Below are 26487 nucleotides of genomic sequence, written 5' to 3' on the forward strand. Positions count from 1 at the left end.
GGGCGCGGGCGCGTCCCGGTAGTAATAACAACTGCAGTAATGTTCGGGGCGCGGGCGCGTCCCGGTAGTAATAACAACTGCAGTAATGTTCGGGGCGCGGGCGCGTCCCGGTAGTAATAAGAACTGCAGTAATGTTCGGGGCGCGGGCGCGTCCCGGTAGTAATAAGAACTGCAGTAATGTTCGGGGCGCGGGCGCGTCCCGGTAGTAATAAGAACTGCAGTAATGTTCGGGGCGCGGGCGCGTCCCGGTAGTAATAAGAACTGCAGTAATGTTCGGGGCGCGGGCGCGTCCCGGTAGTAATAAGAACTGCAGTAATGTTCGGGGCGCGGGCGCGTCCCGGTAGTAATAAGAACTGCAGTAATGTTCGGGGCGCGGGCGCGTCCCGGTAGTAATAAGAACTGCAGTAATGTTCGGGGCGCGGGCGCGTCCCGGTAGTAATAAGAACTGCAGTAATGTTCGGGGCGCGGGCGCGTCCCGGTAGTAATAAGAACTGCAGTAATGTTCGGGGCGCGGGCGCGTCCCGGTAGTAATAAGAACTGCAGTAATGTTCGGGGCGCGGGCGCGTCCCGGTAGTAATAACAACTGCAGTAATGTTCGGGGCGCGGGCGCGTCCCGGTAGTAATAAGAACTGCAGTAATGTTCGGGGCGCGGGCGCGTCCCGGTAGTAATAAGAACTGCAGTAATGTTCGGGGCGCGGGCGCGTCCCGGTAGTAATAACAACTGCAGTAATGTTCGGGGCGCGGGCGCGTCCCGGTAGTAATAAGAACTGCAGTAATGTTCGGGGCGCGGGCGCGTCCCGGTAGTAATAACAACTGCAGTAATGTTCGGGGCGCGCGCGCGTCCGGGTAGTAATAACAACTGCAGTAATGTTCGGGGCGCGGGCGCGTCCCGGTAGTAATAACAACTGCAGTAATGTTCGGGGCGCGGGCGCGTCCGGGTAGTAATAACAACTGCAGTAATGTTCGGGGCGCGGGCGCGTCCGGGTAGTAATAACAACTGCATTAATGTTCGGGGCGCGGGCGCGTCCGGGTAGTAATAACAACTGCATTAATGTTCGGGGCGCGGGCGCGTCCGGGTAGTAATAATAACTGCATGAATGTTCGGGGCGCGGGCGCGTCCCGGTAATAATAATAACTGCATTAATGTTCGGGGCGCGTCCCGGTAATAATAATAACTGCATTAATGTTCGGGGCGCGTCCCGGTAATAATAATAACTGCATTAATGTTCGGGGCGCGTGCGCGTCCCGGTAATAATAATAACTGCATTAATGTTCGGGGCGCGTGCGCGTCCCGGTAATAATAATAACTGCATTAATGTTCGGGGCGCGGGCGCGTCCCGGTAATAATAATAACTGCATTAATGTTCGGGGCGCGTGCGCGTCCCTGTAATAATAATAACTGCATTAATGTTCGGGGCGCGTGCGCGTGCGTGTCCTGGTAATAATAATAACTGCATTAATGTTCGGGGCGCGTGCGCGTGCGTGTCCTGGTAATAATAATAATTATTATTATTATTGCAGCAATAACACAGTTGTAACGTGGTTACAATAATCATGGTGACTATACCTCCAGTAGAGGAATACCCCTGCCCCAAAGTCTCTCGTCTTGCCAGCCTTTCTTGAGACGTTTGGATGCTTCAGGCAGGAAGAAAGGAAGGGGGGGGGACCCCAAATGGAGCTTCCTCGGCCCGTTGCTTCCCCTCCATTTAAAGAGGATATTTTATTATCAAGATAGAAAGAGGGCTGTTTCCTTTTGCTTTTGAGGCCCCATTCAAAGTCAGCCAAGTGTCAAATGCTTTGGTCTTTAATCATTTGTCGGTGTACTAAGACCGAAGGATTTGACACTTGGCTGGCTTTGAACGGGGCCTCCAATCCATCAATCCATCTATATATCCATCCGTCTATTATAGACGCACTCAAATTCTGTTTCCATCACTCCTGGGGGAGGGGGGCTTCCCCAATCTAGGCTCCTCCCGATGTGTCAGACTATAATTCCCATCACCTGCAACATTTTAAGACAGAAGAAGCCTCAGAAAGATCCTTTGCGGCACATTTGGAGAAAGATGAGGGGCCCCTGAGGAAGGAAAATCCTTTCTGAAACGCGTTGGGCGTAATAAATGTTTTTTTGGGCACCCGAGAATGTTACCTCTCCTGTTTTGGGACACAGTACTCCCCTCCCTTCTTGCTGTTTCCTGGACTACAATTCCCATTACCTCCATCTTGCTTGGCCATTGGTCATGCCAGCTGGGGATGAATGGGGGTTATAGGCCAACAGACGTCTGGAGGGCATCAGGTTAAGGAAAATGGATGCCTCTGCTTTGGGTGCACAGGGTCCCCGTTTCTAGCACCGGCATCCCTAGGTGTGAAAAGGATCCCAGTTAGCAGATGATGAGGAAAAATGTCTTCCTGCTTGAGTTCCTGTAGATCTGCTAACTGTCAGGGTAGACGATACTGGGATAGATGGACTAAAGATGTGACAATACTGGGTTGGATAGATAGACTAAAGACCTTCATGAATTCATAGAGGCCAGCAGTATGCTTGGTTTGGCTCAGGGGTAGAGCACATGCTCTGTGTCAGGAAGTCCCAGGTGTCTCCAGTTAAATGGATCTCAAGTAGAAGGGTATGGGGAAAAATCCTCTGCCTGAGAACCTGGAGAGCTGCAGCCAGTCAGAGCAGACACTCCTGGGCTACATGGAAAAATAGTTTGACCAGGTGTAAGGCAGATCTCTATAATCTAGCAAATCCTGCCTCCATCCTCATGAGTCTCCCCCGCCTTCTGTTTCATTTTCATGCACTGGCAGAATTCATTCCCCCTCCCCGCTCCAAAACCCATATGGATGTTCCTTCCCTCTATTATTACTAATATCTTAGGGTCATAGGAAGCTGTCTTATACCAAGTCACACTATTTGTCCATGTAGCCTCACATGCAACGAGATCCTTTTAGCTGTAGATATTAGGAATTGAAGCTGGAACCTTGTGCATGCAAAGCAGGTGTTCTGCCACTGAGCTACAATCCTTCCAAATCAATATCTTAATAGTGTTGCCAGTGAGATATTTGTTTTATCTATGAAATATTGGTGTTATTAATACTAATAAGCACCATCGTATAAGAAATCCCATTGCTGTTATCCAACCTCTTCACATGATACACCACAGTTCCCTTCCTCTCAATAGCCAAGCCCCTCCTTTCACCTCCGTGTTCCAGATCCCATTCAATATCTCTTGAATGACCACCTCCTCGGTCTTGTTTCCTGGGACCTCTTGTCCAAACTTCTGCAGCAGTAGAGTTAGGAGTCTCAGGCACAGAGTCATCTCCGCCCCCCGCCCCCCAACTTCTGTCATGCTGAATATATTGCATGGCAAGGAAATAGAAATGGGACAACTGGCATGCAAGCTAATTAGCAGATTATCCATTGTTATGATCAACTCTTTGTATGTGTGTAGGTAGGTAGGGCATAGATATTGCAAGGATCCTGGGAAAGGGAAATGTATGTATGCTCTGTGTATCAATTTGCATGCACGCATACATTGCCACTGGATCCTTGAAAGCAACAATAGACTACACATTGTCAGGGATGGAGGGCAGAATGTGATTCTGCTGTAATAGTGTCCCCGGATGTAGCTTTTTACTTTTGTCCATACGACTGGGTGGTAGCCATTCACATATACGAGAAATCAAAGGGTGCTTTTGAATACATCATTGTTGTTGTTCAGTCGTTCAGTCGTGTCCGACTCTTCGTGACCCCATGGACCATAGCACGCCAGGCCTTCCTGTCCTGCACTCTCTCCCGGAGCGTGCTCAAGTTCACATTCATTGCATCGGTGATGCTATCTAGCCATCTCATCCTCTGCTGTCCCCTTCTCCTTTTGCCTTCAGTCTTTCCCAGCATCAGGGTCTTTTCCAGAGAGTTTTCTCTTCGCATTAGGTGGCCAAAATATTTGAGCTTCAGCTTCATTATCTGTCCTTCCAATGAGCACTCAGGGTTGATTTCCTTTAGGATGGACTGATTTGACCTCCTTGCAGTCCAGGGGACTCGTAAGAGTCTTCTCCAGCACCACAGTTCGAAAGCATCAATTCTTCGGCGCTCAGCCTTCCTTATAGTCCAGCTCTCACAGCCATACATTACTACTGGGAAAACCATAGCTTTCATTAGACGGACCTTTGTCGGCAAGGTGATGTCTCTGCTTCTTACTATGCTGTCTACGTTTGCCATAGCTTTCCTCCCAAGGAGCAAGCGTCTTTTAATTTCATGGCTACAGTCACCGTCTGTGGTGATCTTGGAGCCCAAGAAAGTAAAATCTGTCACAGCTTCCATTTCTTCCCCTTCTATATGCCAGGAAGTGATAGGGCCAGATGCCATGATCTTAGTTTTTTTAATGTTGAGTTTCAAACCAGCTTTTGCACTCTCCTCTTTCACCCTCAACAAGAGGCTCTTGAGATCCTCTTCGCTTTCTGCCATTAGGGTGGTATCGTCTGCATATCGGAGGTTGTTGATAATTCTCCCAGCAATCTTAATTCCGACCTCTGATTCATCCAACCCGGCATTTCTCATGATGTACTCTGCATATAAGTTAAATAAGCAGGGTGACAATATGCAGCCTTGTCGTACTCCTTTCCCAATTTTGAACCACTCGGTTGTTCCATGTCTGGTTCTTACTGTTGCTTCTTGACCCTCGTACAGGTTTCTCAGGAGACAGGTAAGGTGGTCTGGTACTCCCATCACTTTAAGAATTTGCCACAGTTTGTTGTGATCCACACAATCAAAGGCTTTAGAGTAGTCAATGAAGCAGAAATAGACGTTTTTCTGGAATTCTCTTGCTTTCTCCATGATCCAGCGAATGTTGGCGATTTGATCTCTAGTTCCTCGGCCTCTTCGAAACCCAGCTTGTACTTCCGGTAGTTCTCGGTTCGCATACTGCTGAAGCCTAGCTTGTAGGATTTTGAGCATCACCTTGCTGGCATGTGAAATGAGCGCAATTGTGCGGTAGTTTGAACACTCTTTGGTGTTGCCCTTCTTTGGAATTGGAATGTAAACTGGCCTTTTCCAGTCTTGCGGCCATTGTTGAGCGTTCCAAATTTGTTGGCATATTGAATGCAGCACTTTAACAGCATCATCTTTTAGGATTTGAAATAGCTCAGCTGGAATACTGTCATCTCCACTAGCTTTGTTGTTACTAATGCTTCCTAAGGCCCACTTGACTTCACTCTCTAGGATGTCCGGCTCAAGTTCAGTGACCACGCTATCATGGCTATCAGGGACATTCAGATCTTTCCTGTATAGTTCTTCTGTGTATTCTTGCCACCTCTTCTTAATCTCATCTGCATCTGTTAGGTCCCTGCCTTCTTTGTCCTTTATCTTGCCCGTCTTTGCACAAAACGTTCCCTTGAGATCTCCAATTTTCTTGAAGAGATCTCTAGTCTTTCCCATTCTGTTGTTTTCCTCGATTTCTTTGCATTGTTCATTTAAGAAGGCCTTCTTGTCTCTCTTTGCTATTCTCTGGAACTCTGCATTCAGTTGGATATATCTTCCCCTTTCTCCTTTGCTTTTCGCTTCCCTTCTTTCCTCAGCTACTTGTAAAGCCTCATCAGACAGCCACTTGGCTTTCTTGCATTTCTTTTTCTTTGGGATGGATTGAGTTGCTGCCTCCTGAACAATGTTATGGACCTCCATCCATAGTTCCTCAGGCACTCTGTCTATCAGGTCTAATCCCTGAAATCTATTCCTCACCTCCACTGTATATTCATAAGGGATATGATTTAGGTCATACCTGAATGGTTTAGTGGTTTTCCCTACGTTCTTCAATTTCAGCCGAAATTTTGCAACAAGAAGCTCATGATCTGAGCCACAGTCAGCTCCAGGTCTTGTTTTGACTGACTGTATAGAGCTTCTCCATCTTTGGCTGCAAAGGACATAATCAATCTGATTTCGATATTGACCATCTGGTGATGTCCATGTGTAGAGTCGTCTCTTGTGCTGTTGGAAAAGAGTGTTTGCTATGATCAGCGTGTTCTCTTAGCAAAACTCTATTAGCTTTTGTCCTGCTTCATTTTGTACACCAAGGCCATGCCTGCCTGTTATCCCAGTGATTTCTTGACTTCCTCCTTTAGCATTCCAATCCCCTATGATGAAGAGGACATCTTTTTTTGGTGTTAGTTCTAGAAGGTGTTGTAGGTCTTCATAGAACCGATCAACGTCAGCTTCTTCGGCATCAGTGGTTGGGGCATAGACTTGAATTACTGTGATGTTGAATGGTTTGCCTTGGATTCGTACTGAGATCATTCTATCATTTTTAAGATTGTACCCCAGTACTGCTTTTCTCACCCTTTTGTTGACTATGAGTGCTACTCCATTTCTTCTAAGGGATTCTTGCCCACAATAGTAGATATGATGGTCACCTGAATTAAATTCGCCCATGCTTGTCCATTTTAGTTCGCTGATTCCCAAGATGTCGATGTTCAATCTTGCCATCTCATGTTTGACCACCTCCAGTTTACCTTGATTCATTGATCTGACATTCCAGGTTCCTAACCAATATTGTTCTTTACAGCATCGGATTAGGGTGGGGCTAAACCTGCTTGCTGCCCCCCGTGACCCTAGCTAGATAATCAAGCCTGCTCTTGTCTGCAGGGTCCTTCTCCTCCTTAGCCTCATCCCGATTTCTGTTTCTTGATCACAGTAATGTATGGTTTTTTTAAAGCTGTCTTTTTATATACGTACATGTCTTAACTTCCTTGGAGGAAAGGCGGGATATAAATACAATAAATAACAAATATAAAGGCAGAGATAGGAGTTCCTCCGAGACTAAAATTATGTTCAGGCTCAGCTATGTTATGGTTTTTTTTAAAAAAATCATTGCTAGAGGCTCAACCCTGGGCATTATGAATGAAAGTGCTCTGATCAGGAGCAATTTGGTTTTGCTACTGTATGATTATGGAGTTCCCTAAACATTGGGGAGATGAGGGGGGAGTGGGAAGATCTGCCAGATCAGGGGGTTACACTTCCCAGGTTGAGCCCTGTCATCTCTTTTTCTAGATATTAAGCACTTTGCCCTTTCTCCTGTACCTCTTTTCTAGCCTCCCCTCCCCCACAACTCATTTCATATGAGGAAGGTGAATGAGAAATTAATAAACACTTCCCTTTCTCCTCTTTGTCTCTGTACTTCTAGGCCCCCTTCTCACCATCTCTGATTGCCATACTGGTTCTGTCTTAGCAACTTGAAGGCAAAGTATAATTTTTTAAAAATATCTCATTTTTCATGGCTAGGATCCTTTTAAAAAAAAAATACACCTGAACTTGTATACCTTTATAACATACTGTGTTCCACTTGTCTAGACTACTTTCTTATGCTTAGCCAGAGATGGGCCTGAAGAAGGTGTGTGTGTGGGGGGCATTTTCCCACTTTTTTTTCCCCAACATCTGTTGTGGAAAAATGACACTTTGGAAAACTTGATGTTGGTAAACGCCCGTTCAAACATTGCAAAATACAGAACACTGTCAGGTATTTGCTCCAGGCATACAATGCTCTTGCTGAATGGTAACAAGACCTTTGTATAGCAGTCTTACTTCTTGCCTGCTTCAGATTTCTTTATCTTCTGCATCATGTGAAAGAAACTGACCAGAGTTTGTAAATATACAAAATCAAGAAACTAAGGTAACAGTTCAGGTAGATCAGAGTGGACAGTTCGTGGCCCTCCAAATGTTTTGCCTACAACTCCCATCAGCTCTAGCCAGCAAAGCCAGAGGTAAAGAATGATGGGAGTTGTAGGCCAAAAAATCTGGAGTGCCACAAGTTGCCCACCCCTGATGTAGATCTTCAGTTTTCTTAAACCCATAGAGATCAAGATGAAAGTATAGAAATGGAAGCTGTGGGTCTTTCAGAACTATGCTTCAATAATATGTTGTATACTGGTTTAGGATGTTAGTTCTGGGAACATAATTGTGAACATAAATCTTGCTGGATTACATTAGAGGTTCATCTCATGCACCATGCTGTTGCCAGCCATGACCACCCAGATACTTCTAGAAAGCTTACACAGAACAGGCATGGCCATCCATTGTTCCTTCCAAGTATTTGGTATTCAGAAGTACTGTTTATGATGATAAAGCCTTTTAACAGTTCAGTGTGATTATGAATTTTGGATTAATATTCAGGTTTACTGTTAGTCCTTAGTAGTGTAATCTGTTAAATTACATAATGGAGATAAACTTTTCTGAGCATTTCTGTAGATATAGAAATTCCTTCTTTTCTGTATGATAATATTGACTATATATTTCTAAACTTAAATAGATAACCTTTGTTTGTGATGGTTCCTGTTATCAACTTCTATTTTTTCCTGTTAACTGGCAGAAAATAATGTAGGGTGCTGAAGGTTGCGGCTCAAATGTTGGGTATATTTGTAACTATTGTTTGAATAAAAATCAGTTTTTCCTTTTTAATTCATAAATATATGAAACAGTACTATTTTATGTACTAAAAATATGTAAGCTATATTATGTATTTAAAGTAGCCAATAAAATTTGGTCTTAAGTATTGCATTTGTTTCCATTTTATTTATTCATTTACTTAATTTTAAATATTTATGCCGCCTTCCTCCCAAACTGTATATTTTCTGAGAAACCCAGAAATGTCCAGATTTTTTTGCATTTTTGCTTATGAGCTCCCTTGCTTATGGGCTCTCTGAATAATTCATGTATGACTTCCTTCATTCTTCTTCCAGTCACTGTTGCCTGTGTTTATATCTTCAGAGGAAGGCTGCTAATGCCCCCCCACACACACACAGATGCGTGTGCACACAGTTACACATCCCTCCAGTTCTAATTTTGTGTGTGTGTGCTAGTGTGGCAATAATTTCATTCCTGCTTTTCAAAAAGTGTTCCTCATGTACAGCCCTATGAAGCTGCCTTGCATTGAGTTGGTCCATCGGTCCATCAAGCCTAATATTGTCTACAGCGATTGGCAGCAGCTCTCCATAGTCTCCAGCCGAGCTCTTTTCCATCACCTGTTGCCTGAGCCTACAACAGCTCTGATACAGTCATAGCCAGTTGAAAAATTGACTCTTCCTGCCTGAATCAGGGGCTTGTGTTTCACAGGAAAGAGTTAATTTTTGTGAACTGCCCAGGGAGCTTCAGCTATTGGGTGATATAGAAATGAAATTAATTAATTAATTAATCCCGAAGAGTAAATTGAGTTTGTTTGTGACCAAGGGGAAAATTACCCTGCAATTAAATGATGTTTCTGGCACCTAGGGTAAAAGATACAGCTAAGCCAGGTTCAGGATTTAGCTCTCATAAAGTTTCTTGCTTTAAATAGCTGTTGCTGCCACAGGATAAAAGTACACTGAGACAGAGTTCTCATGGAAAAACTTAACTATTCTTTGCTCTTCCATAAAAGTCAAACCTTTTCTGCAGCCTACACAGAGACTTGCTAATAGAATAGCCTTGCTAATAATAATACTTGTGAGGGTGTTCACCCACTACCTCTCCACTTGCCTTATGGTTCCTTGCCCCCTACTGCTAATCTCACAGGTCCCTTTCTATCTTCTTGCCTTCAGGCAAGAGCCAAGATGAACAACTATTGTTAGTACTATGCTATGGCTTCCTCTCTATCTTCTCAGGCCAGTAGGCAGGGAAAGAGTCCAGAGACGCAGTTGTGCCAACATTGCAGCATGGGAATGCAGTGATGCATTAAATTGACTGCTCTTGTGGGTCCTTCTCTGCCTTCTAGTCTTAAATCAGAATACAGTGAAGAAGCTGTGATAGGCCGGTGGACCACTCCCAATCTGGATGTGCTCTGTGTCAGCTGGGAGAAGCGTTGACAGGAAATGCAGCAGAGCTCTGTGGTTGTTGTATCTAAACTCCCTGTCTTGGAGGTGGGCTCTGTTTAGTTTCCTGGAAGCAACATATGTTTACTTCAGGAAATAGTTGATTTAGAAGGAAATTGTAGCTATAATCGTTGAATTTTAAGGTGTTTTGCAAGACCTAAGCTTCAGTGCTCCTTGACACAGATTAGTTGATCCATTTTAGCATGTTATATACATTTGTCGTTATTTAATCTAGCACCAAATATGTTGGTGCCCATTTTTTAACAATGGGATTCGTTTTGCCGGCTTCTCAATATTCCTTAGTCTTCGACAAAGCTGCCCCTTTCTTGTTTTGGTCAGAATCTGTTATAAATTGGTAGCTCACTACTTCAACCCTTGATATTAGTCAAAGCCTTGGGTCTTCCAAACAGAAATCATGGATATTAAAAAAGATGCATCAGCTTTATTCAAATCTTACAGCCTGCCTGATTCTGAACGCTTGGGAAGTAAGAGTAAAAGTATTTCATTAACATTTATACAAGTGTTAACAACTGGAACAGGTAAAACACATTAAGGGTGCAATCCTGTGCATGTTTAGACTGAAAAAAGTCCTATAACTCCCAGCATGTCCCAGCCAGCATGGCCCTAAAAGTCCCACCTCTCTGCTGCCTCAAAGTAGGCCCCACAAAGTCAGCCTAGATACAAAGATCAAGGTCACGTTTTGAGTCTGAAGCATAAGGCAACTTCCAGAGAAGTTGACATGTTAAGGTCAGTTGCAGCAATACCAACAGTCTTGTGGCACCTTAAAAGTCTTGTGGCACCTTAAATATTAACAACCTGACTGTGGAATATGGTTTCATGGACTAGAACCTACTTCATCAGGTACATGTAGTATTATCCTCAATTGACAGAAATATATGGATACAGAGATATTATGTAAACAGTGGCGCCTTATGGTCATGAAATGCAAGAGGTACAGTCTGTAACAATTCTATTTAAAACTTACATGTATATGAGATGAACATAGTGACCGTTCACAATAGGAATAGGTGACATAACACAATGTGCTCAGCTTTGTGATATTAATCTTATACTTATCTCATGTACATTTAAGTTTTACATAGAATTGTCACAGACTATATGCCTCTGGCATTTCATGGCCATTTGGCCCCCACTGTTCACATGCCTTTTCTCTGTTATATGCATGCATATGTGTGTGTGTGTGTGTGTGTGTGTGTGTATGTGCATATATATACATACATACATACAAGTGTGTACACATAATCTGCCATAGAATAGCACTTCATGCATCTTATCCACAAAAGCTTGTGCCACAATAAATCCGATAGCATTTAAGGTACTGCTGTTGTTTTCCAAACAGGAAGGAGTTTGATGAGTACAGGCTGCCGCAGAGCCCCAGTTCACACGTCACAATATGCCAGGGTTCCAAGCACTGCCCACTGACTTCCACTGCAGGTGGGAACAGCTAAACAACCCATGGGCCTTCCCTCCATGGTTTGTTTAGCATGACAGGAAAATCAGGAACTCTGGCTTGTCTCTCCCCCACCAAGCCAGAGAAAACCTATGGTTTGTTGTTGGGTTATTTCTCTGGCTTCTTGAGGGAGAGACAAGCTGGAGTTCTTGGTTCACATGTCCCACTAAACAAATCACAGATGGAAGGTCCATGGTTTGTTTAGTGATCAGGCAGTGTGCCCAAGCATGCTGCTCATAAATGATAAGCCAAGGTTCTTCCAGAACACTGGATTATAGTGACATGTGAACCAGGCCAGAGAATGCCTCTCTATGGTTTTGCTGTTGACATGTGATTTATAGAAGGAGCTCTCAACCTTAAAGTTTTGGAGGATAGATGGAGGTGGTGGTGGTCGTCTTGGGAATGCATATTTGTGGAAGATGACAATATAAAACACTATCTTTTTGAAGCCTAAGCAACTGGATTAGTTTGGAAGTGGGTTCATAGTTCTGCTGTACGGGCTGCATTGAATGGGAGCGCCTGCTGGGTAGGATCAGTGTCAGTTAGTTATGTTGAGTAGGCTTAGCAACTAGCATGGTAATATAAATACCTGAAACTGTCAGGGTCTTGTTTCCAATGGGAGCACCTAGTGGTGAGGCTAAATGGATGCATTCAGTGGTAGGATTTCCCACTTGTTGCTTCCATGTAGGCGAGGCCTCTTAAATAACAATAAAAAGCTTACATGACTATGGAGGGGCCAAGCCTCAAAGAAAAGAAGAGTGTGGGTGGAAAGAATTGCTTTGCTTTTTGATGTGTGAAGATGGAGGAAGGCTTAGTCATGAGCCTTCGGGAGGCAGAAATGGGAGTTAAGCTTTCAGGATGGTGACAAGTGACTGACAAACTTAAATGGCTTCCTGTCACAAAGTAAATGACTTATATGGCAATTACTGGATCTCTCTTTTAAAAAGAGAACTCTTGCAGCTGAATTTACACTAGTGCCCTTCGTTCATCAACTTTCTCAGCATTTTAAAAAGCATTTTCATCCTTCTGACTTCTAGGCTTAACATTGCAAGGCAATATAATATAGAATCTCTCTTGAACGTACTAAAGCAGGGTGCTCCAAACTTTTTTTCTTTGAGTGAATACCTCCCATATCAACTTGTTTGCCAAGGAACCTATCTGCAGAGTTTCTAGGGCTTGCTTTCAAGCTATATGAATGGAGATTTCTTCATCAGACAGCAGATGAGGTATGCCTCTTTCTGGAGTATATCACTTTGGATTGCAGGTGAGGACTCATAATATTGAATGAATGCTTCTCCATACAAAACCAGTACCCTGCACAGAGGAAGCTAGCATGGTAGGAAGGAAGCTAAGCTAGAACCCTTATCCCTGATACCTCATTTTCAGTGTTCAGGCATTTTTTATAAGGCGGATTGTTCAGACATGGTGAGTCGCCCATTTGCAGCCTGGAGTTGCACAGTACAGGTGTGCCGCCTCATCTGATGTTTCTGAGAACTAGACTTCAGAGCATGGCCTAGAAGCCACCTAGAATACTCCTGCATCTTTACATTGCATGGGAAGATTGGTAGCTTTTTGGCATTAGTGATTTTCTCATTGAGGAGCTCCTGATAAGCTTCCAAGGAGCCCCAGAATTCTTTGGAACACAGTTTGAAAATGAATGCACTAAAAGAAGGTCTGGAATGGCGAAGATAAATAGTCCATTAAGGTCTGATGCACCAAACTGCAGCAGATTAAAAAAAAAGCCATTATCCTTTCCAGAGACGATGACAGGCCAGTGGCTCCTTGTCTACTTAAGGAAAAGATGATGGCATAGTTAACCACAAAATTAGACCAGGGAAGGATGGGCATTTTTGTTTCTTGTTGCTTATTGTTGCATTAGTTTTTCATAAAACTAATAAGGGGTATACATCTGCTTTGGATGAACCCGAATACAGAACTGAAGTGGGCTGCCTTGGAGGTATTTGGGCCTCTTCCAAAGCAAAGTTGGTCTTCCCCAATGTGTTCCAACTCACTGGAAAAGACCCTGATGCTGGGAAAGATCGAAGGCAAAAGGAGAAGGGGATGGCAGAGGATGAGATGGCTAGATAGCATCACTGATGCAATGAATATGAACTTGAGCACACTCCGGGAGAGAGCGGAGGACAGGAAGGCCTGGCGTGCTGTGATCCACGGGGTCATGAAGAGTCAGACACGACTTAACGACTGAACAACAACAGCAAATGTGTTCCAAAGCAAAGAAGTCTGGCTCTGAAGGTTTTGACCCACTTCGGAGCTTTGCAGGGTATTGGGGCAGCTGTCAAAGCCCTGATGCATGCTTCCACAGCAGTCCTTGCTTGCACTGTTGGCATGATCAGGGGCTGCTCTAAAAGCATGCATCGTGACTTTGACAACTGCCTAGCTATACACACTTTCAGAGCCTTTTTTTCTCCCTATGCCAGGCAGTGGAGACAGCACTGCTTGCATGGGGGCAGGGGGAAGGTGCAGAATAAAGTCTGCATCTCTGAAAATGGCTGCTGGGTGGAGAAAGCCCAGCCCCTGCCAAGGACCCTCAATGAGGAGACATCTGCAGCTTTGGAAAACCAAAGTAAGCTTCTGCCTTGGGTGTGAAGCAAAGCAGGTCTTGCCCTAAGTAGACTGAGGTGAAGTGGCCCCCTATCGGAAGCAAATTCCAAAGCAATTTTTGTCTGTTCATATCCTTAAAAACTAATGAAAAAAATTACAGACAAACCATACCACACACATAGTTGTTCACTGCATTACTTTCCCAGTGCAACTCTCTGAGCGTAGGACTACAAACTACAATTGTGTTGTCCTAAGAAGTGCATTAGAAAAAGCATAAGTGATCTTGGCATTAGCTGATGCTACACAGTCTTTGCATCTTTTTGGTTAGAATCAGCAATCTATGTTGTTAAAAACCTCTTAGGGGCTCAGATGAATGAAGTATGCTGGTGTCCATGAAAGCTATGCCCAGTAACTCAGTTTGAGGCCTAATCACCAATTGAAGTGGCTCTCTTCTAGTATTGTGATTCCAACCAAGCCATTGCAAATCCTCTTGTTGAGGGGATTTGTACAGGTAGAGTTGAAATAGCCATAGTTGTGGGAGGTGCTGCTTCACACAATCAGCTTACATTATGGTTGTACTAGTGACCACCCATACATGTGGCTGTGTGTGTGAATTGCACCGAAGAAGCCTGTCAGGGCCCAGGTTCAGTACTGCAGTGGGACTTGTAGGTTATAGCCAGGATTTGATTAGAAGTAGCCTGGAAGGGCTTGAGCCTATTCAGTTTCTGGAATGTCAGAGTCTCTGCAAGCTTATCTCTGTCAGTGTTCTCAGAGCAGAGCCAGGGGGAGTCACCCAACTCCCTGTCCACCTGCTGGTCTGGCCTTGGCAGGCAGGGAGGCTGGAAGCTGTCTGTGAGAACCTGACAGAGGTGGGGTGGGGTTTGAAGAAGGGTCGCCCAGGCTGAAGCGTCACTGCTGGAGGGCTGAGCAGTGCCACCCTGTTTAGACAGGGGCCTTGCTGAAAGGATAAAGGCCCTTGTCTGTCAAGGGATCTGGAGGGGGTGTCCTCTGCGCATGGACTGGAACTTTGGATTGTTAAGGACTTGTTATGAAAAGTACTGTGAGGCTTTTCATAGACTTGAACTCTTGTTGCTGTAGATTGTGTGTCTGTGTTTGTAGTCAGCTCAGTGTATGGCAGGCTGGGTTTGATCTATGGCTTTTGGACTTCCCTCTGCCAGAACTCCTACAGCGTGGAGTTACCATTGCGAAAGCGGTGGCCTGGAACTCTTTGCATGTGTGGGTATGCCCTTCCCTTGATCTTGATGGGCCTTGACCATGTAGCCTAGACTCATCAACAAAATATTCAAAGGTGGACTCTCTATGGGTGTGGGTTGTTTAGGCCTTTCAAGAAGTTATCCCCTGATTGCCTGATGGGTTCATTATAGGAATCATTCCCTTTCCATGTCTGGGGTTGGGGCCCTGTGAAAGGAATGTTAGTCCTTTCTCTTGTGTTCAGAACCGTGGAGATGGCAATGGAGAAACCATGTTGAGAATCTCAGTCATGCTTAGGGATGTACGGATTCCCCACCGTCCATTCAGGTGGGGAATCCGTGTGGGGGGGAAGCGATCCGTTCCTCCTCCCTGGAATCCTCACGGAGTGGCTCTGCTCCGCGAGGATGCCGCAGAGGCAAGGGCCGTCCCTTACCTGCAACCGGACCCCTTCGCCTCCGCGCCAATCACCTTTTCACTTCCTGGCATATAGAAGGGGAAGAAATGGAAGCAGTGACAGATTTTATTTTCTGGGGCTCCAAGATCACCGCAGATGGTGACTGTAGCCATGAAATTAAAAGACGCTTGCTCCTTGGGAGGAAAGCTATGGCAAACCTAGACAACATAGTAAGAAGCAGAGACATCACCTTGCCGACAAAGGTCCGTCTAATGAAAGCTATGGTTTTCCCAGTAGTAACAGATGGCTGTGAGAGCTGGACTATAAGGAAGGCTGAGTGCCAAAGAATTGATGCTTTCGAACTGTGGTGCTGGAGAAGACTCTTACGAGTCCCCTGGACTGCAAGGAGGTCAAATCAGTCAGTCCTAAAGGAAATCAACCCTGAGTGCTCATTGGAAGGACAGATACTGAAGCTGAAGCTGAAGTATTTTGGCCACCTAATGCGAAGAGAAAACTCCCTGGAAAAGACCCTGATGCTGGGAAAGACTGAAGGCAAAAGGAGAAGGGGACGGCAGAGGATGAGATGGCTATATAGCATCACTGATGCAATGAATATGAACTTGAGCACACTCCGGGAGAGAGCGCAGGACAGGAAGGCCTGGCGTGCTGTGGTCCATGGGGTCACAAAGAGTCGGACACGACTGAACGACTGAAAAACAACAACAACCCCATAGACTTATATGCAAAATAGAGCTGTGAATCTTGCGTATAAGTCTATTTTAAATGGCAATCGGCAGGATGTGCCCATAGACTTATACGCAAAATAGAGCCGTGAATCTTGCGTTTAAGCCTCTGGACACATAGACTTATATGCAAGATTCACAGCTCTATTTTGCGTATAAGTCTATGGGGACATCCTGCCGATCGCCTTTTGTTTTTTTTTAATGGTGATCGGCACAGAGGCAAATGGCTCCTGGTGCAACAAGCAGCCGTCCCGTCCCGCGCAGAATCCTCCAGGAGAGGAGGTAAGTGGAGCCGATCTGCCGCGGATTTCTCTAACATCCCTAGTCTTGGTAGTACCGTTTAGCTTTGGACTGTTCTGGAATTACATAGAGCCTATAGCTACTGACCATCAGCTATATGATTTCTGAAGAGTGTAACCATTAAGCTTTTGCCATGGGATTCCCTGAAATAAAGAAATCTCACTGATTTGGGTGTCCAGTGTCACATTGCCTGAGCGTGTGCGCTGGGGGGTTCGGGAAACCTGACAAAGCCACAGCAAAACTTCAAAACCCGATAGTTCATTTCTAGTGGACATCTCCTTAGGGGTTTGCAGTGAGATGTTCTGTTCATAATAATTTGGTGGGTCCCTGAATTCTGTCCAGCTTTCTGAGGGGTGCAGGAAACACCTTGGTGGTGTTACAATCTCTTCCACTTTGATTAGAGAAGTACAATCTTGATCAGATGGCTTTCTTCTCCGTAAGTGTGATTCTGGAAACTAGGCTGAATCAATTATGCATCTTTATTCCTGATGTTGGACTCTCAACTAAGCAATAAATGGAAATAATTTAAGCCTCTCGCCTCCATAAATGACATGTACCTGTTATTGTGACATGTTGATGGTGGCCAACAACATACAGGAGGGATCCTCATCATAGAAGTTGCCAATTCTCACAGCAGTGTCATGGTGAAGAGTATGCTACACACACCTAATAGCATCTTAGGGATTTTCATCAATTGCATGTAGCCACAACACTTCCATAACACATCATTGGCCTTTTTGTCTGCCTAGTATCACTAGCATTCTGTTTTTCTGTCATAACAAAGTGTTCTACCCTTTCTTGGTGTTCTATGTTGCTGTACAGTACTGTTTGTTCTGCACTTTGATCTTGAATTCATTTTAAGGGGCCTGATCCATGAAGGCTAGACCTTTATTTCTGTTTGGGGGTGCATTGAATGTAAGTGTATCTAGTATTATTCCTGGCCATTATAATGTCAGTCTCTGGAGCAGCCATATAAACATAAGAGTGAGGGCTGCCTTTATCCTTAAGAATAATTTCTAGCTTTCAGTTTTAGAGAAAGAACCCCTGAGAACATGCATGCTGTTTTGACAAGTGTTCAGAAATAAGAGGGAAGCTGAAGGGAACTGCCTAGTAGTCAAGGGCTCTTAGTCTGTGTAGATTTTGGTCCCCTGCTTGTATGCATGTTATTTACTTACGTTACAATATTTGTAACTGCTTTTTAATCATAAAGCATCTCAGAATTGCTCACAATAATAGCCATTTTAACCTAGTGTCCTGTTGGTCCATGATAATAATTGGAGCAAAGATGGCCAAATACTAATTATTCTAAAGGAAAATAACTAATTGAGTAGCCAAAATAGACTGAGCAGAAAGATATGTGCAGTTGTTTGATATTTATACTTATTAGGATTTGGGCATAGATAGTGGGGATCTTGTTTATAATATACTGTGCATAGTCAGTGAGAAAGTATTCTGTGGTCTTCTCAATCTGAGATCCTGCCTGCACACATCATATGAAAAGTTGTGTTGTTTAAACCAAACACTAACTGTTGGAGGATTCTGAAGATTCTTGCGTAACACCAGCAGAAAACAGAGGGAATCGTAAGGAGATTGCTTTTTCTCTATCATACAGTTTCCTAGGGATTGGGAGAGAGAGAAGCAGAGACAATTCTGTGTGTGGCTTATATGTGGCTACTTTTCACACAACTAATTTAATGTGTAGCAAGGATCCTAAACTACTTCAGGTGAACCTCACACCACATTCAAAAAGGTTGATTTTATGATTTTGTTATAGGTAGGTAACTCATTGCTGAACTCAAAGTTACGAGAATAAAGTACAAGTTAACTTTGGCCTTATTTTGAAGGCCTAAGGCTTAAAAGATGAATGTTCAGCCCTGTAGGTTGTGAGTTTGCCTTGCTCAAACAAATCTGCATGTACTCAGCATCTGGTTCTAGTCCATCTAGTTGCTTATTGGTATATGAAAAGCTAAAGATTTTTAGGCCCCATGTTCGTAGTAAAAGGTTTAGAGGCATTAATTTATATCCCATCTTGTACCTTGCTTGGGACTTCTTCATTCCATGGGCCCTCAATCCTTTCCCATACACCTAAGTAGCTTTATTCTGCCAAGAGCATTTTCATAAATTCAGACAATGACAAAATAACTTCTTCTTCTTGCCATCAGTGTACATGGTGCTTTTCAGGGTAGGAGAGAACAGGTCCCTGCCCTGAGCAGCTTACAATCTAATATTCAGTATGGGAAATAACAGAAGAAGGGGAGGGAAAGCCAGAGGCAGGGGTAATTGAGGAACATACCAGTTCTACCAAAAAAAAAAAAATCATTATTTATGATTGCCTTTCCAACCCCTCAGTTGTTAATAGCAATAAGCACCTAATCATCAGATTATGATTGGTATATATTTGGTTTTAATTGTATTGTTATATTCACCTGATTATAACAATACAGTTAAAACCAAATATTTGCCAAGCTTTTGAGTATGTGTAGCTGCATTGTTTTGTTCATTTAGATGTATTTATACCCCACTTTTCAACTCTGAAAGGTTTCCAGATATCCATGGATAGGCAGACATCCTCCCCCCCCGCCCCACTACTTACCCTGCCCTCTGTTGTTTTTTTCCAAGGTTTGGAATTGGGTTGTTTCAGTTTCATCATTAAGACTAACTACAGTTGTATGGACAACTGTGTTTATGTAGTTCAGCAGATACATGTCCTAATTTTGCTATGACTGTAATTTGATAGTTGATTCTGGTTATATACAGTAGATGTGCTTGGCATAGGCAGCAAAGGCCAAGTGTTTAATAATCTTTTTTTCTTCTTCTTTGAGATGTGGGGGAAAGAGAAAGATGCTGGTAGCCTCGGGACTTATTGCAGTGATTCCTGGGAGCTAGAAAGCTTGATATCACAACAGGTTTCCTGGGTTCTTTTCTAACACCTTTTAAATCTTGTAGCCACCAGTGCAATAGACGTTGCTCACTTTGGGATAAAGTTGGGAGCCAATTTACACATGTGTATCATTCGATTGATTTATTATTTGTTTGGAATATTTATATGCTGCTTTTCAACAACAACAAAATCTCAAAGTTGTTTACATTGTAAAATAGGACAATATAAAATATTTGCATTCCAAAATTTCCCCTACAAGTTCGTTTACCTTGAATCTTACGGGCCTTGTTGGGCAGATGTTATCAGTAGCTCTTGCTTTTGGAATTTAGTAGAATAGGTTGTTGAAATCGCTGTTGAAATCACTAGAGAACAAAACGTCTCTCCAGCCCTCTTGTTGTTATTGTTGCCAGGCCAGGCCAACAGTGGCCACAGGGGAATAGCCTCCCTATCCTGAAAATGTGTTACCAAGCACCAGGTCCAGGTAACACAAGATGTTTCTGTCCAAAGAAAGCAGGAGCTTTTTCTGTAATGGGCAGGTGGTAAATTGGGCAGGGTGGGGGTAGGGCTGGTCCCCAGAAAGCTGTAGTGATGACAACATTGCTAATATGTTCAAAGACAAGAGAGTAATTCAGACAGTGAACTTGCCTCCATTGGTAGGTACTGTTTGTGTGAGGAAGAGAGCTCTTTCTGTGATAGCTAATCTAAAAACAAAATATTACATGACGGGAGCAGTTATCTTATGAAATACAATTATATACATTGGTTCGTGGCTTTATCCCAAAGCAGAGTAAGTGGCAAATGCTGAATTCATAACATTTGTACCTTCATCAGTTCAGCAATCTCTTGTTCATTTTTTAAAGTGTAGATGCTGATAGCCCAGCGTAGGTCAGGTCTTCAGAACTATGACCCTTCTGTGGGAGGTGGCATGGATTTCTTAGTTGGTAGGTCAGCAAGTAGAGACATCACCTTGCTGACAAAGGTTCGTATAATCAGAGCTATGGTTTTCCCAGTAGCAATGTATGGCTGTGAGAGCTGGACTATAAGGAAGGCTGAGCCGAAGAATTGATGCTTTCGAACTGTGGTGCTGGAGAAGACTCTTACGAGTCCCCTGGACTGCAAGGAGGTCAAATCAGTCAGTCCTAAAGGAAATCAACCCTGAGTGCTCATTGGAAGGACAGATACTGAAGCTGAAGCTCAAATATTTTGGCCACCTAATGCGAAGAGAAAACTCCCTGGAAAAGACCCTGATGCTGGGAAAGATTGAAGGCAAAAGGAGAAGGGGATGGCAGAGGATGAGATGGCTATATAGCATCACTGATGCAATGAATATGGACTTGAGCACACTCCGGGAGAGAGCGCAGGACAGGAAGGCCTGGCATGCTATGGTCCACGGGGTCACGAAGAGTTGGACACGACTGAATGACTGAACAACAACAACAACAACAAGTGCAAAGAAGACTACAGTTAAATTTGTTTTGCAGATGGTATTTATTCACTATGCTAGCACTTACTTGGATAGTTCCTACACACTCCAGGTATCACTGTTACAGCTTTATGTTGTAAGGTAGCCCTTGCTTCTTGTGACTTGGGTGTCTGTTATATGATTCCAGAAAAGCTTTTTGTAGCTTGTCTCTGCCTTGTTAGCGCTCACCAATGCTGGCTTTATATGCTCTGGCTTTTAGATATCACTGGTACTACTCTGATAGGTAGAACAGTTGTCTGTGACTTCACAATTCTCAGATGGCTGCTTAGTGTACTTGAAGTGTTTAGACAAGTTCTGAAAACTTATGGACTGATGCAAGCAATGCCCAAATGTCAGTTATCTAAGTTCATTGAATGACTGTTTCCTTTTCCTCTCCTTCACTGGAGAACCTAATTGTAGAACCTTCTTAAGGGCACTAAATGGCTTTTAGATGGAAGGTTTCCTCTTTTTAACTCTTTCATCTCCCACCTTTGACTAGAACCTTCTTTGATTAGCTCTCTGTCATGGTGTTGATTTCACTCCTTGGATGGTCACCACCAGTCTGAGATCTGTGTCTTTTCATTACTAGAATGTTAGCAGAGCTATGCCTAGAGCCATTCTGCACTTCTGACATTCATGAGCATTTAGCACTAATAGCAGAGGCAGCATATCCTACAGGGTTTGCAGAAAGCAACTGAATAAGCTTTTTGTAAGAGTGGGTTCATTATTTCTCAGAATTCTTGTTATTGGCATGCGTGTGCGGGTTAAAAGCTGTTGCTGGGGGCAGAGGGAGAAATTCCAGAGGTTTAGATAAATGAACAGCAGAGATGGGTGTTGTAAATACCACAGGCATTTTTTTGTTCCTTGCAAGGTTACCAGTTGGTGTTGAGTCACTTGTCAAAATGGTGTAATTTGCTCAACTGCATGCCTAGAACATTTTGTAAAGTATGTTGTCTTCCATTTGGATTTCTTTTTCTTTCTGTTAAAAATTAAATGAATTTAGCACAGTTGGATACAACTTTGAATGTGGTTGGTTTAAGCAGCCTTTAAAATCAAAAGTATTAGCCTTAGGGTGGTGATATGATGACATCAAACACAAAATAAAAGGAAAGGTTATAGCATTTGATCTATGGGAACTGACCTACAAAGGAGCTTCCTTTTCTTGGACATTCATGTTAGAAATCCGATTCATCTTAGTTGAAATTCTGCTTCTGCTTTTTCCTAGCTTTGACCTCCAAGAAAGAGCAGAAGTTCCATAGCAAAGCTCAAATGGGTTTGTTTAGACTTACTGTGTGACATTCAGAGTAGATTTCTTAACAAGTTGCTGATTTCTTTCACTACAGGTGTGAAGTAAAAATGGTGCAAAAATATCAGTCCCCTGTTCGAGTCTACAAATACCCCTTCGAACTCGTCATGGCGGTAAGTAGTACCTCTTTCTACTTGTCCTATCCCTTTCATAGCTCAGCTGAACCAAAAATTCTTAAGAAGCCTCTGATTTGTGTGGTGTCCAAAGCTAGAATGTGTGGCTTTGATGTTTTGATTCTGTGGTTTCAGTTGAACCTTAAACAGGAACAACCTGATTGGGTCTCTTTTCATTATGTGCTGTAGTTTCATAGTTTTCTTCCAATTTTGTGGTAAATATCAGAAAGGATTTTTTTAAAAGTAAATGCGCTAATTGATGGTCCTGTGAAAATTGTGACCTTTGAGATACTGCTGCTTCCTCCTTATCTGATTTTTAAACATTCAACAGGAAAATATTGTACCGATTCCTGATGAGCATTTTCAATGCCTCAGGGAGCAACTCTCATTAACACCCCCCCTAAATAGAATAAGCAGTTTCCCCTTCCATCCAGGCCTTGTGCCATGCTTGTGCTGTCTGTGCCAGAAAAATATGTTCTTCCCCCCTGGCTCGTCTTGTCCCATGTAAATATCTGCTTTGTGAAATTCACTGTGTATTGTGCATCTTATTGGAAAATGAGGTTGGGAGGAGCCCTTTGACAAATATCTTGTAAAGACAACTATGGTTAAGTCAACTCTGCTTATGACTTCTTATCTTCTATACTAGATTCATCTGACTTACACCAGTGCATCTGGGAGAAGGGACATGCACTCCTATATCCCTTGTGATTGGATGGACCTTACGACTTTTGCTACTGAGGACTTTTGTCTGTAGAGCTGTCCCCTTTGAGTTTTCTGCAAACTACAATTCAGGGAGAGAGGCAGGGCAGGCATATAACATCTGTGTACTATTAATGTGTGTGGGTTTTGCAGTTGTCATTGCACCAAATGTTTCCAAGTAAATATGGTTTCTCCAGTGACATTGTTGATTATGTCTTTCTTCTGTAGAGTGTTGGCAATATTCAACACAAAGGCACTGGCAAATGGAACAAATTCCTATGTGGACTTCAGCTTTATTAGGCTTTCATGTTGTAGGATCACACAGATGGCTGATGTCAGCTGCTTGTCAGTAAATTGGCTGCTAATACAGGAGGGTTGCTGCTGCTAGATAAATTTGTTGTAAGTTTGTTAGCATATCCCCTAAAGGCTAAAGACTGATGCATTTGTGTTTGTGTGATCTTGTTGCATTTGATTTCAGAATGTTTCTCCATATGACAGGTCCTGGAGATGAAGGTTACGGGGATTGTAAGAATTTCCTAGATGGTTCATGAATGTTCACCTTATTTACTGTTCAACTTTTACAGTTTTGTAGAAGGTGAAATTAAGGTACAAAGCCATTTTACGAAGTCACTGATATGCTCTGGCAAAAATAAGAATAGATTGTGGATCTTCTGAAGCCTAAGCTAGGATTTTAATCAAATGGCGTGTATTCTTAATGTGAACCCAAGAGCTTCTAAGAAAACATGGCATAGCCTACAGCTATGTTACAAAAAGGTTGCCACTTACAAGAAAGTGAAACCATGCCAAAATGAAACTCCATCACATTCTACACTGTAGCAAACAGTAAAGTATTAATATCGTGCTTAATTTAAGGCAAGGCAGCCCTAGAACATTTTGATGTAGCAATCAGATAACTCTGAGCATATGCAGAGTGTGTTTATCACTAAGTAGCCAACTGGATGTATCACTCTTTGAATTAGAGAAAGAGCTTCAGTATCAAAGAGCCTACCTTCTATGCAAAGTAGAGTCCCTTGCATCTCTCTGGTTTTTGTTTTGGAATCAGCCAATTTCTTTGCAGCATAAGCAGATTGATTGTTAAAGCCTGTTCTTGGGAAGAATGTGCAAATCAATAGGACATGACTTTGAGAGGGGATTGTGCTTTAACAGGAAGTAGCTGTATATAATACCTGTTGATTTGCTCAGGTCTCTCTTTTGTGGAATGGTGTTTGAGGTTCACTTGAGTGTTTCTGATTATATTAACAGTTTTCACTACAGATTTTGCTTTCTGTGGACCATAAGTGGTGACTCCTCAGTATGATCATCCAAATTCTGTAAATGTGTGAACTGCATCTGTCTTAGAGAGATGTGCAGGAACAGTTCGACAGTCATGTGGCTGCCTTGTGGTATTATGCAGATACTTGTACTTATGATGAAATGAGGTTTTGATTTACTGAGAAGTGTTTTTTGGTGAGTATTTTCCCCAGAGGATTGGAATGGATTTGCAGAACACTGCTTAACGGGACTGAACTCATTATTTATTTATTTCGGTTATCTTTCTGCTTAATAATGAGCTCAACGTGAATTGCAAATGTTAAGAAATAGAATAAAATCTATTTTAAAAGCAATTCGCAATATTTTATAATTAAAATATACGGCCAATATGTATCAAACTTAGCAACAATAAAATACATTTCATTAGCAACATTAATCAAGACCATACTTCATAAGTAATTCATTGCTACATGATTTTGTGGTTTGACAGTCCTTCTAAATAGATCCTGTACGTAAGAAGGATGCTATAAAGAATCATTGCGCTAGTTTGTAAACATCTTTCTGTGGGGCTGAGTTATTTAATGAATTTATAGGATTAGTTCCCCCATCCTTATCTCAACATGTACTGATTCATCCTATGACAAGATGTCACCATATCTAGGTCAAACATAATCCTGTTTCTTGAAATGGCCACTTCCTAATATATAGACCCAGGTGGCCCCAATATTTAAATTTTATTTAAAGTTTTTTCAAATGAGATCTTAACTTGGATATGCATAATGTGCCAGTCTTTTAATCCTGCAAGCTTTGCATTCGTTAGAGTATTCTCCCTGCAGCAAAGGGAGCAGTTTCTTAGCAGCTGGAATTCCTTTGAATTGCTAGGGAAGGCTGCAGCTGATTTTAGAGATTTGCGGAGAACAGCTAGAGCTCTGGGTGTCTCTGTCCAAATTACAAAATGACAGACTTGTCCCCAGTGGCCTAATACTTACTGTATCCTTGGGTGATTCTGCACATGAGATTCATTTTAAGCCCTCCAGGCCACGTAGGGAATACATCTGTAATAGAACTTGACAATTTGTTGTTTATGAATGTACTGTCGCTTAGGGGTGCCTTTATAATATAGGTTCAGACACAATACGAAGCTAGCTTGGAGTATTCATTGAACCCTTCTTATATTACTGTCTGTCTTATATTACTGTGCAGTTGGAGTAAGAAATAAGCAACAGTTTACATTTGAGCTGAATATCAAGGCAGTTTCCTTTTCAGTCAGGTTAACTCTCCTGTACAGGCATGGGAAGTTCCCAGCCTACTCCACGCTGAGAGCAAAATATCAATATATGGGACTCTGGATAGCACATGCCAATTCCATCTGCATGCCTTAGCCAGCATAGCTTGCAGACCACAAACTTCTTTCCTGCCATCTGTTAAAACTGATACCACACGTTCTGCACTGACGTATGGCTGCACCTGAGGACTGTTTGCTAGGAAGCTTTCCCCTGAAGAACGTGAAGGGACTGACCCCAGAGCAGCATTCCTGCTGTGTAGCTCTTTTGTTACATTCATGAGTGTTGTGCTTCAGCCTGGAATCTGCATTCAGTCATAACCTTTTCCTTCTTGTTAGTGCTTGCAGCCAGATCACCATGTGCTATGACAATATGGTCTTGTGCAAAATAGGTTCAGACTAGGTCACTGCTTGTTGAACAAGGCAGCTGTAAGGATCCTGAGAGTGGTTACACATTGCACTTGGTGTCTGTGCTGAACTGGTATGCTAACATGGTATGCTATGTAGAAAGAGGAGTCTTTGATGTCATGTCATCTTTCAGATATGCAAAACTGAGTGCTTGGACTTGGTTGTAATTAAATATCTCAGCCTTGGCTTTGGGGGAGATGCAAAGCAGGTAACTATAAAGTGCTGACCCAGGACCTAGTTTTGATTACATATTCTGGTTAACTAAATCTTACTGCAGACACAGGCAGCCTGAAACTGTCCTGTCAGTCATACATTGCTTTGCAAGCCAGCTGTTCTTTTTGGCTGAACTAGTGCTTTTCCTTGGTCTGGTTGTACCTGCCAATAAAATTTGCCCAGTTTACTGCCCTTGAAACGTCCTCTGTGCTTTGTTCCCTCCTCACCCTGTCTGGCTTTGTTTGAAATGAGAAAATAGGTAAATATACACACAACAAACACTTACCAACTACACTGAACTTTTGTACATCTGTTTGCATGTAGCCTATTCAGGGGCAGTTTGA

At 43.0% G+C, this 26487-nt stretch overlaps 1 protein-coding gene across 4 annotated transcripts in view; it reads left to right on the forward strand.

Annotated features, from left to right (window-relative positions):
* Positions 1 to 26487, forward strand: part of SEC14L5 (SEC14 like lipid binding 5) — a 66292-nt gene that overhangs the window by 4398 nt on the left and 35407 nt on the right. For 2 of the 4 annotated variants that reach the window (XM_084818876.1, XM_084818878.1), the window contains exon 2: positions 22194 to 22269. In XM_084818876.1, coding sequence (XP_084675002.1) covers positions 22207 to 22269 — 63 coding nt within the window. In that variant the 5' untranslated portion in view covers positions 22194 to 22206. Of the gene's footprint in view, positions 1 to 12458; positions 12523 to 22193; positions 22270 to 26487 lie in introns of those variants that run through there. The other 2 variants (XM_084818875.1, XM_084818877.1) reach the window with 2 other exon arrangements.

Source organism: Heloderma suspectum, chromosome 12, assembly GCF_057233095.1.
Source record: "Heloderma suspectum isolate Gila_16-S chromosome 12, 16-S_ref, whole genome shotgun sequence".
NCBI classification, from domain to species: domain Eukaryota; kingdom Metazoa; phylum Chordata; class Lepidosauria; order Squamata; family Helodermatidae; genus Heloderma; species Heloderma suspectum.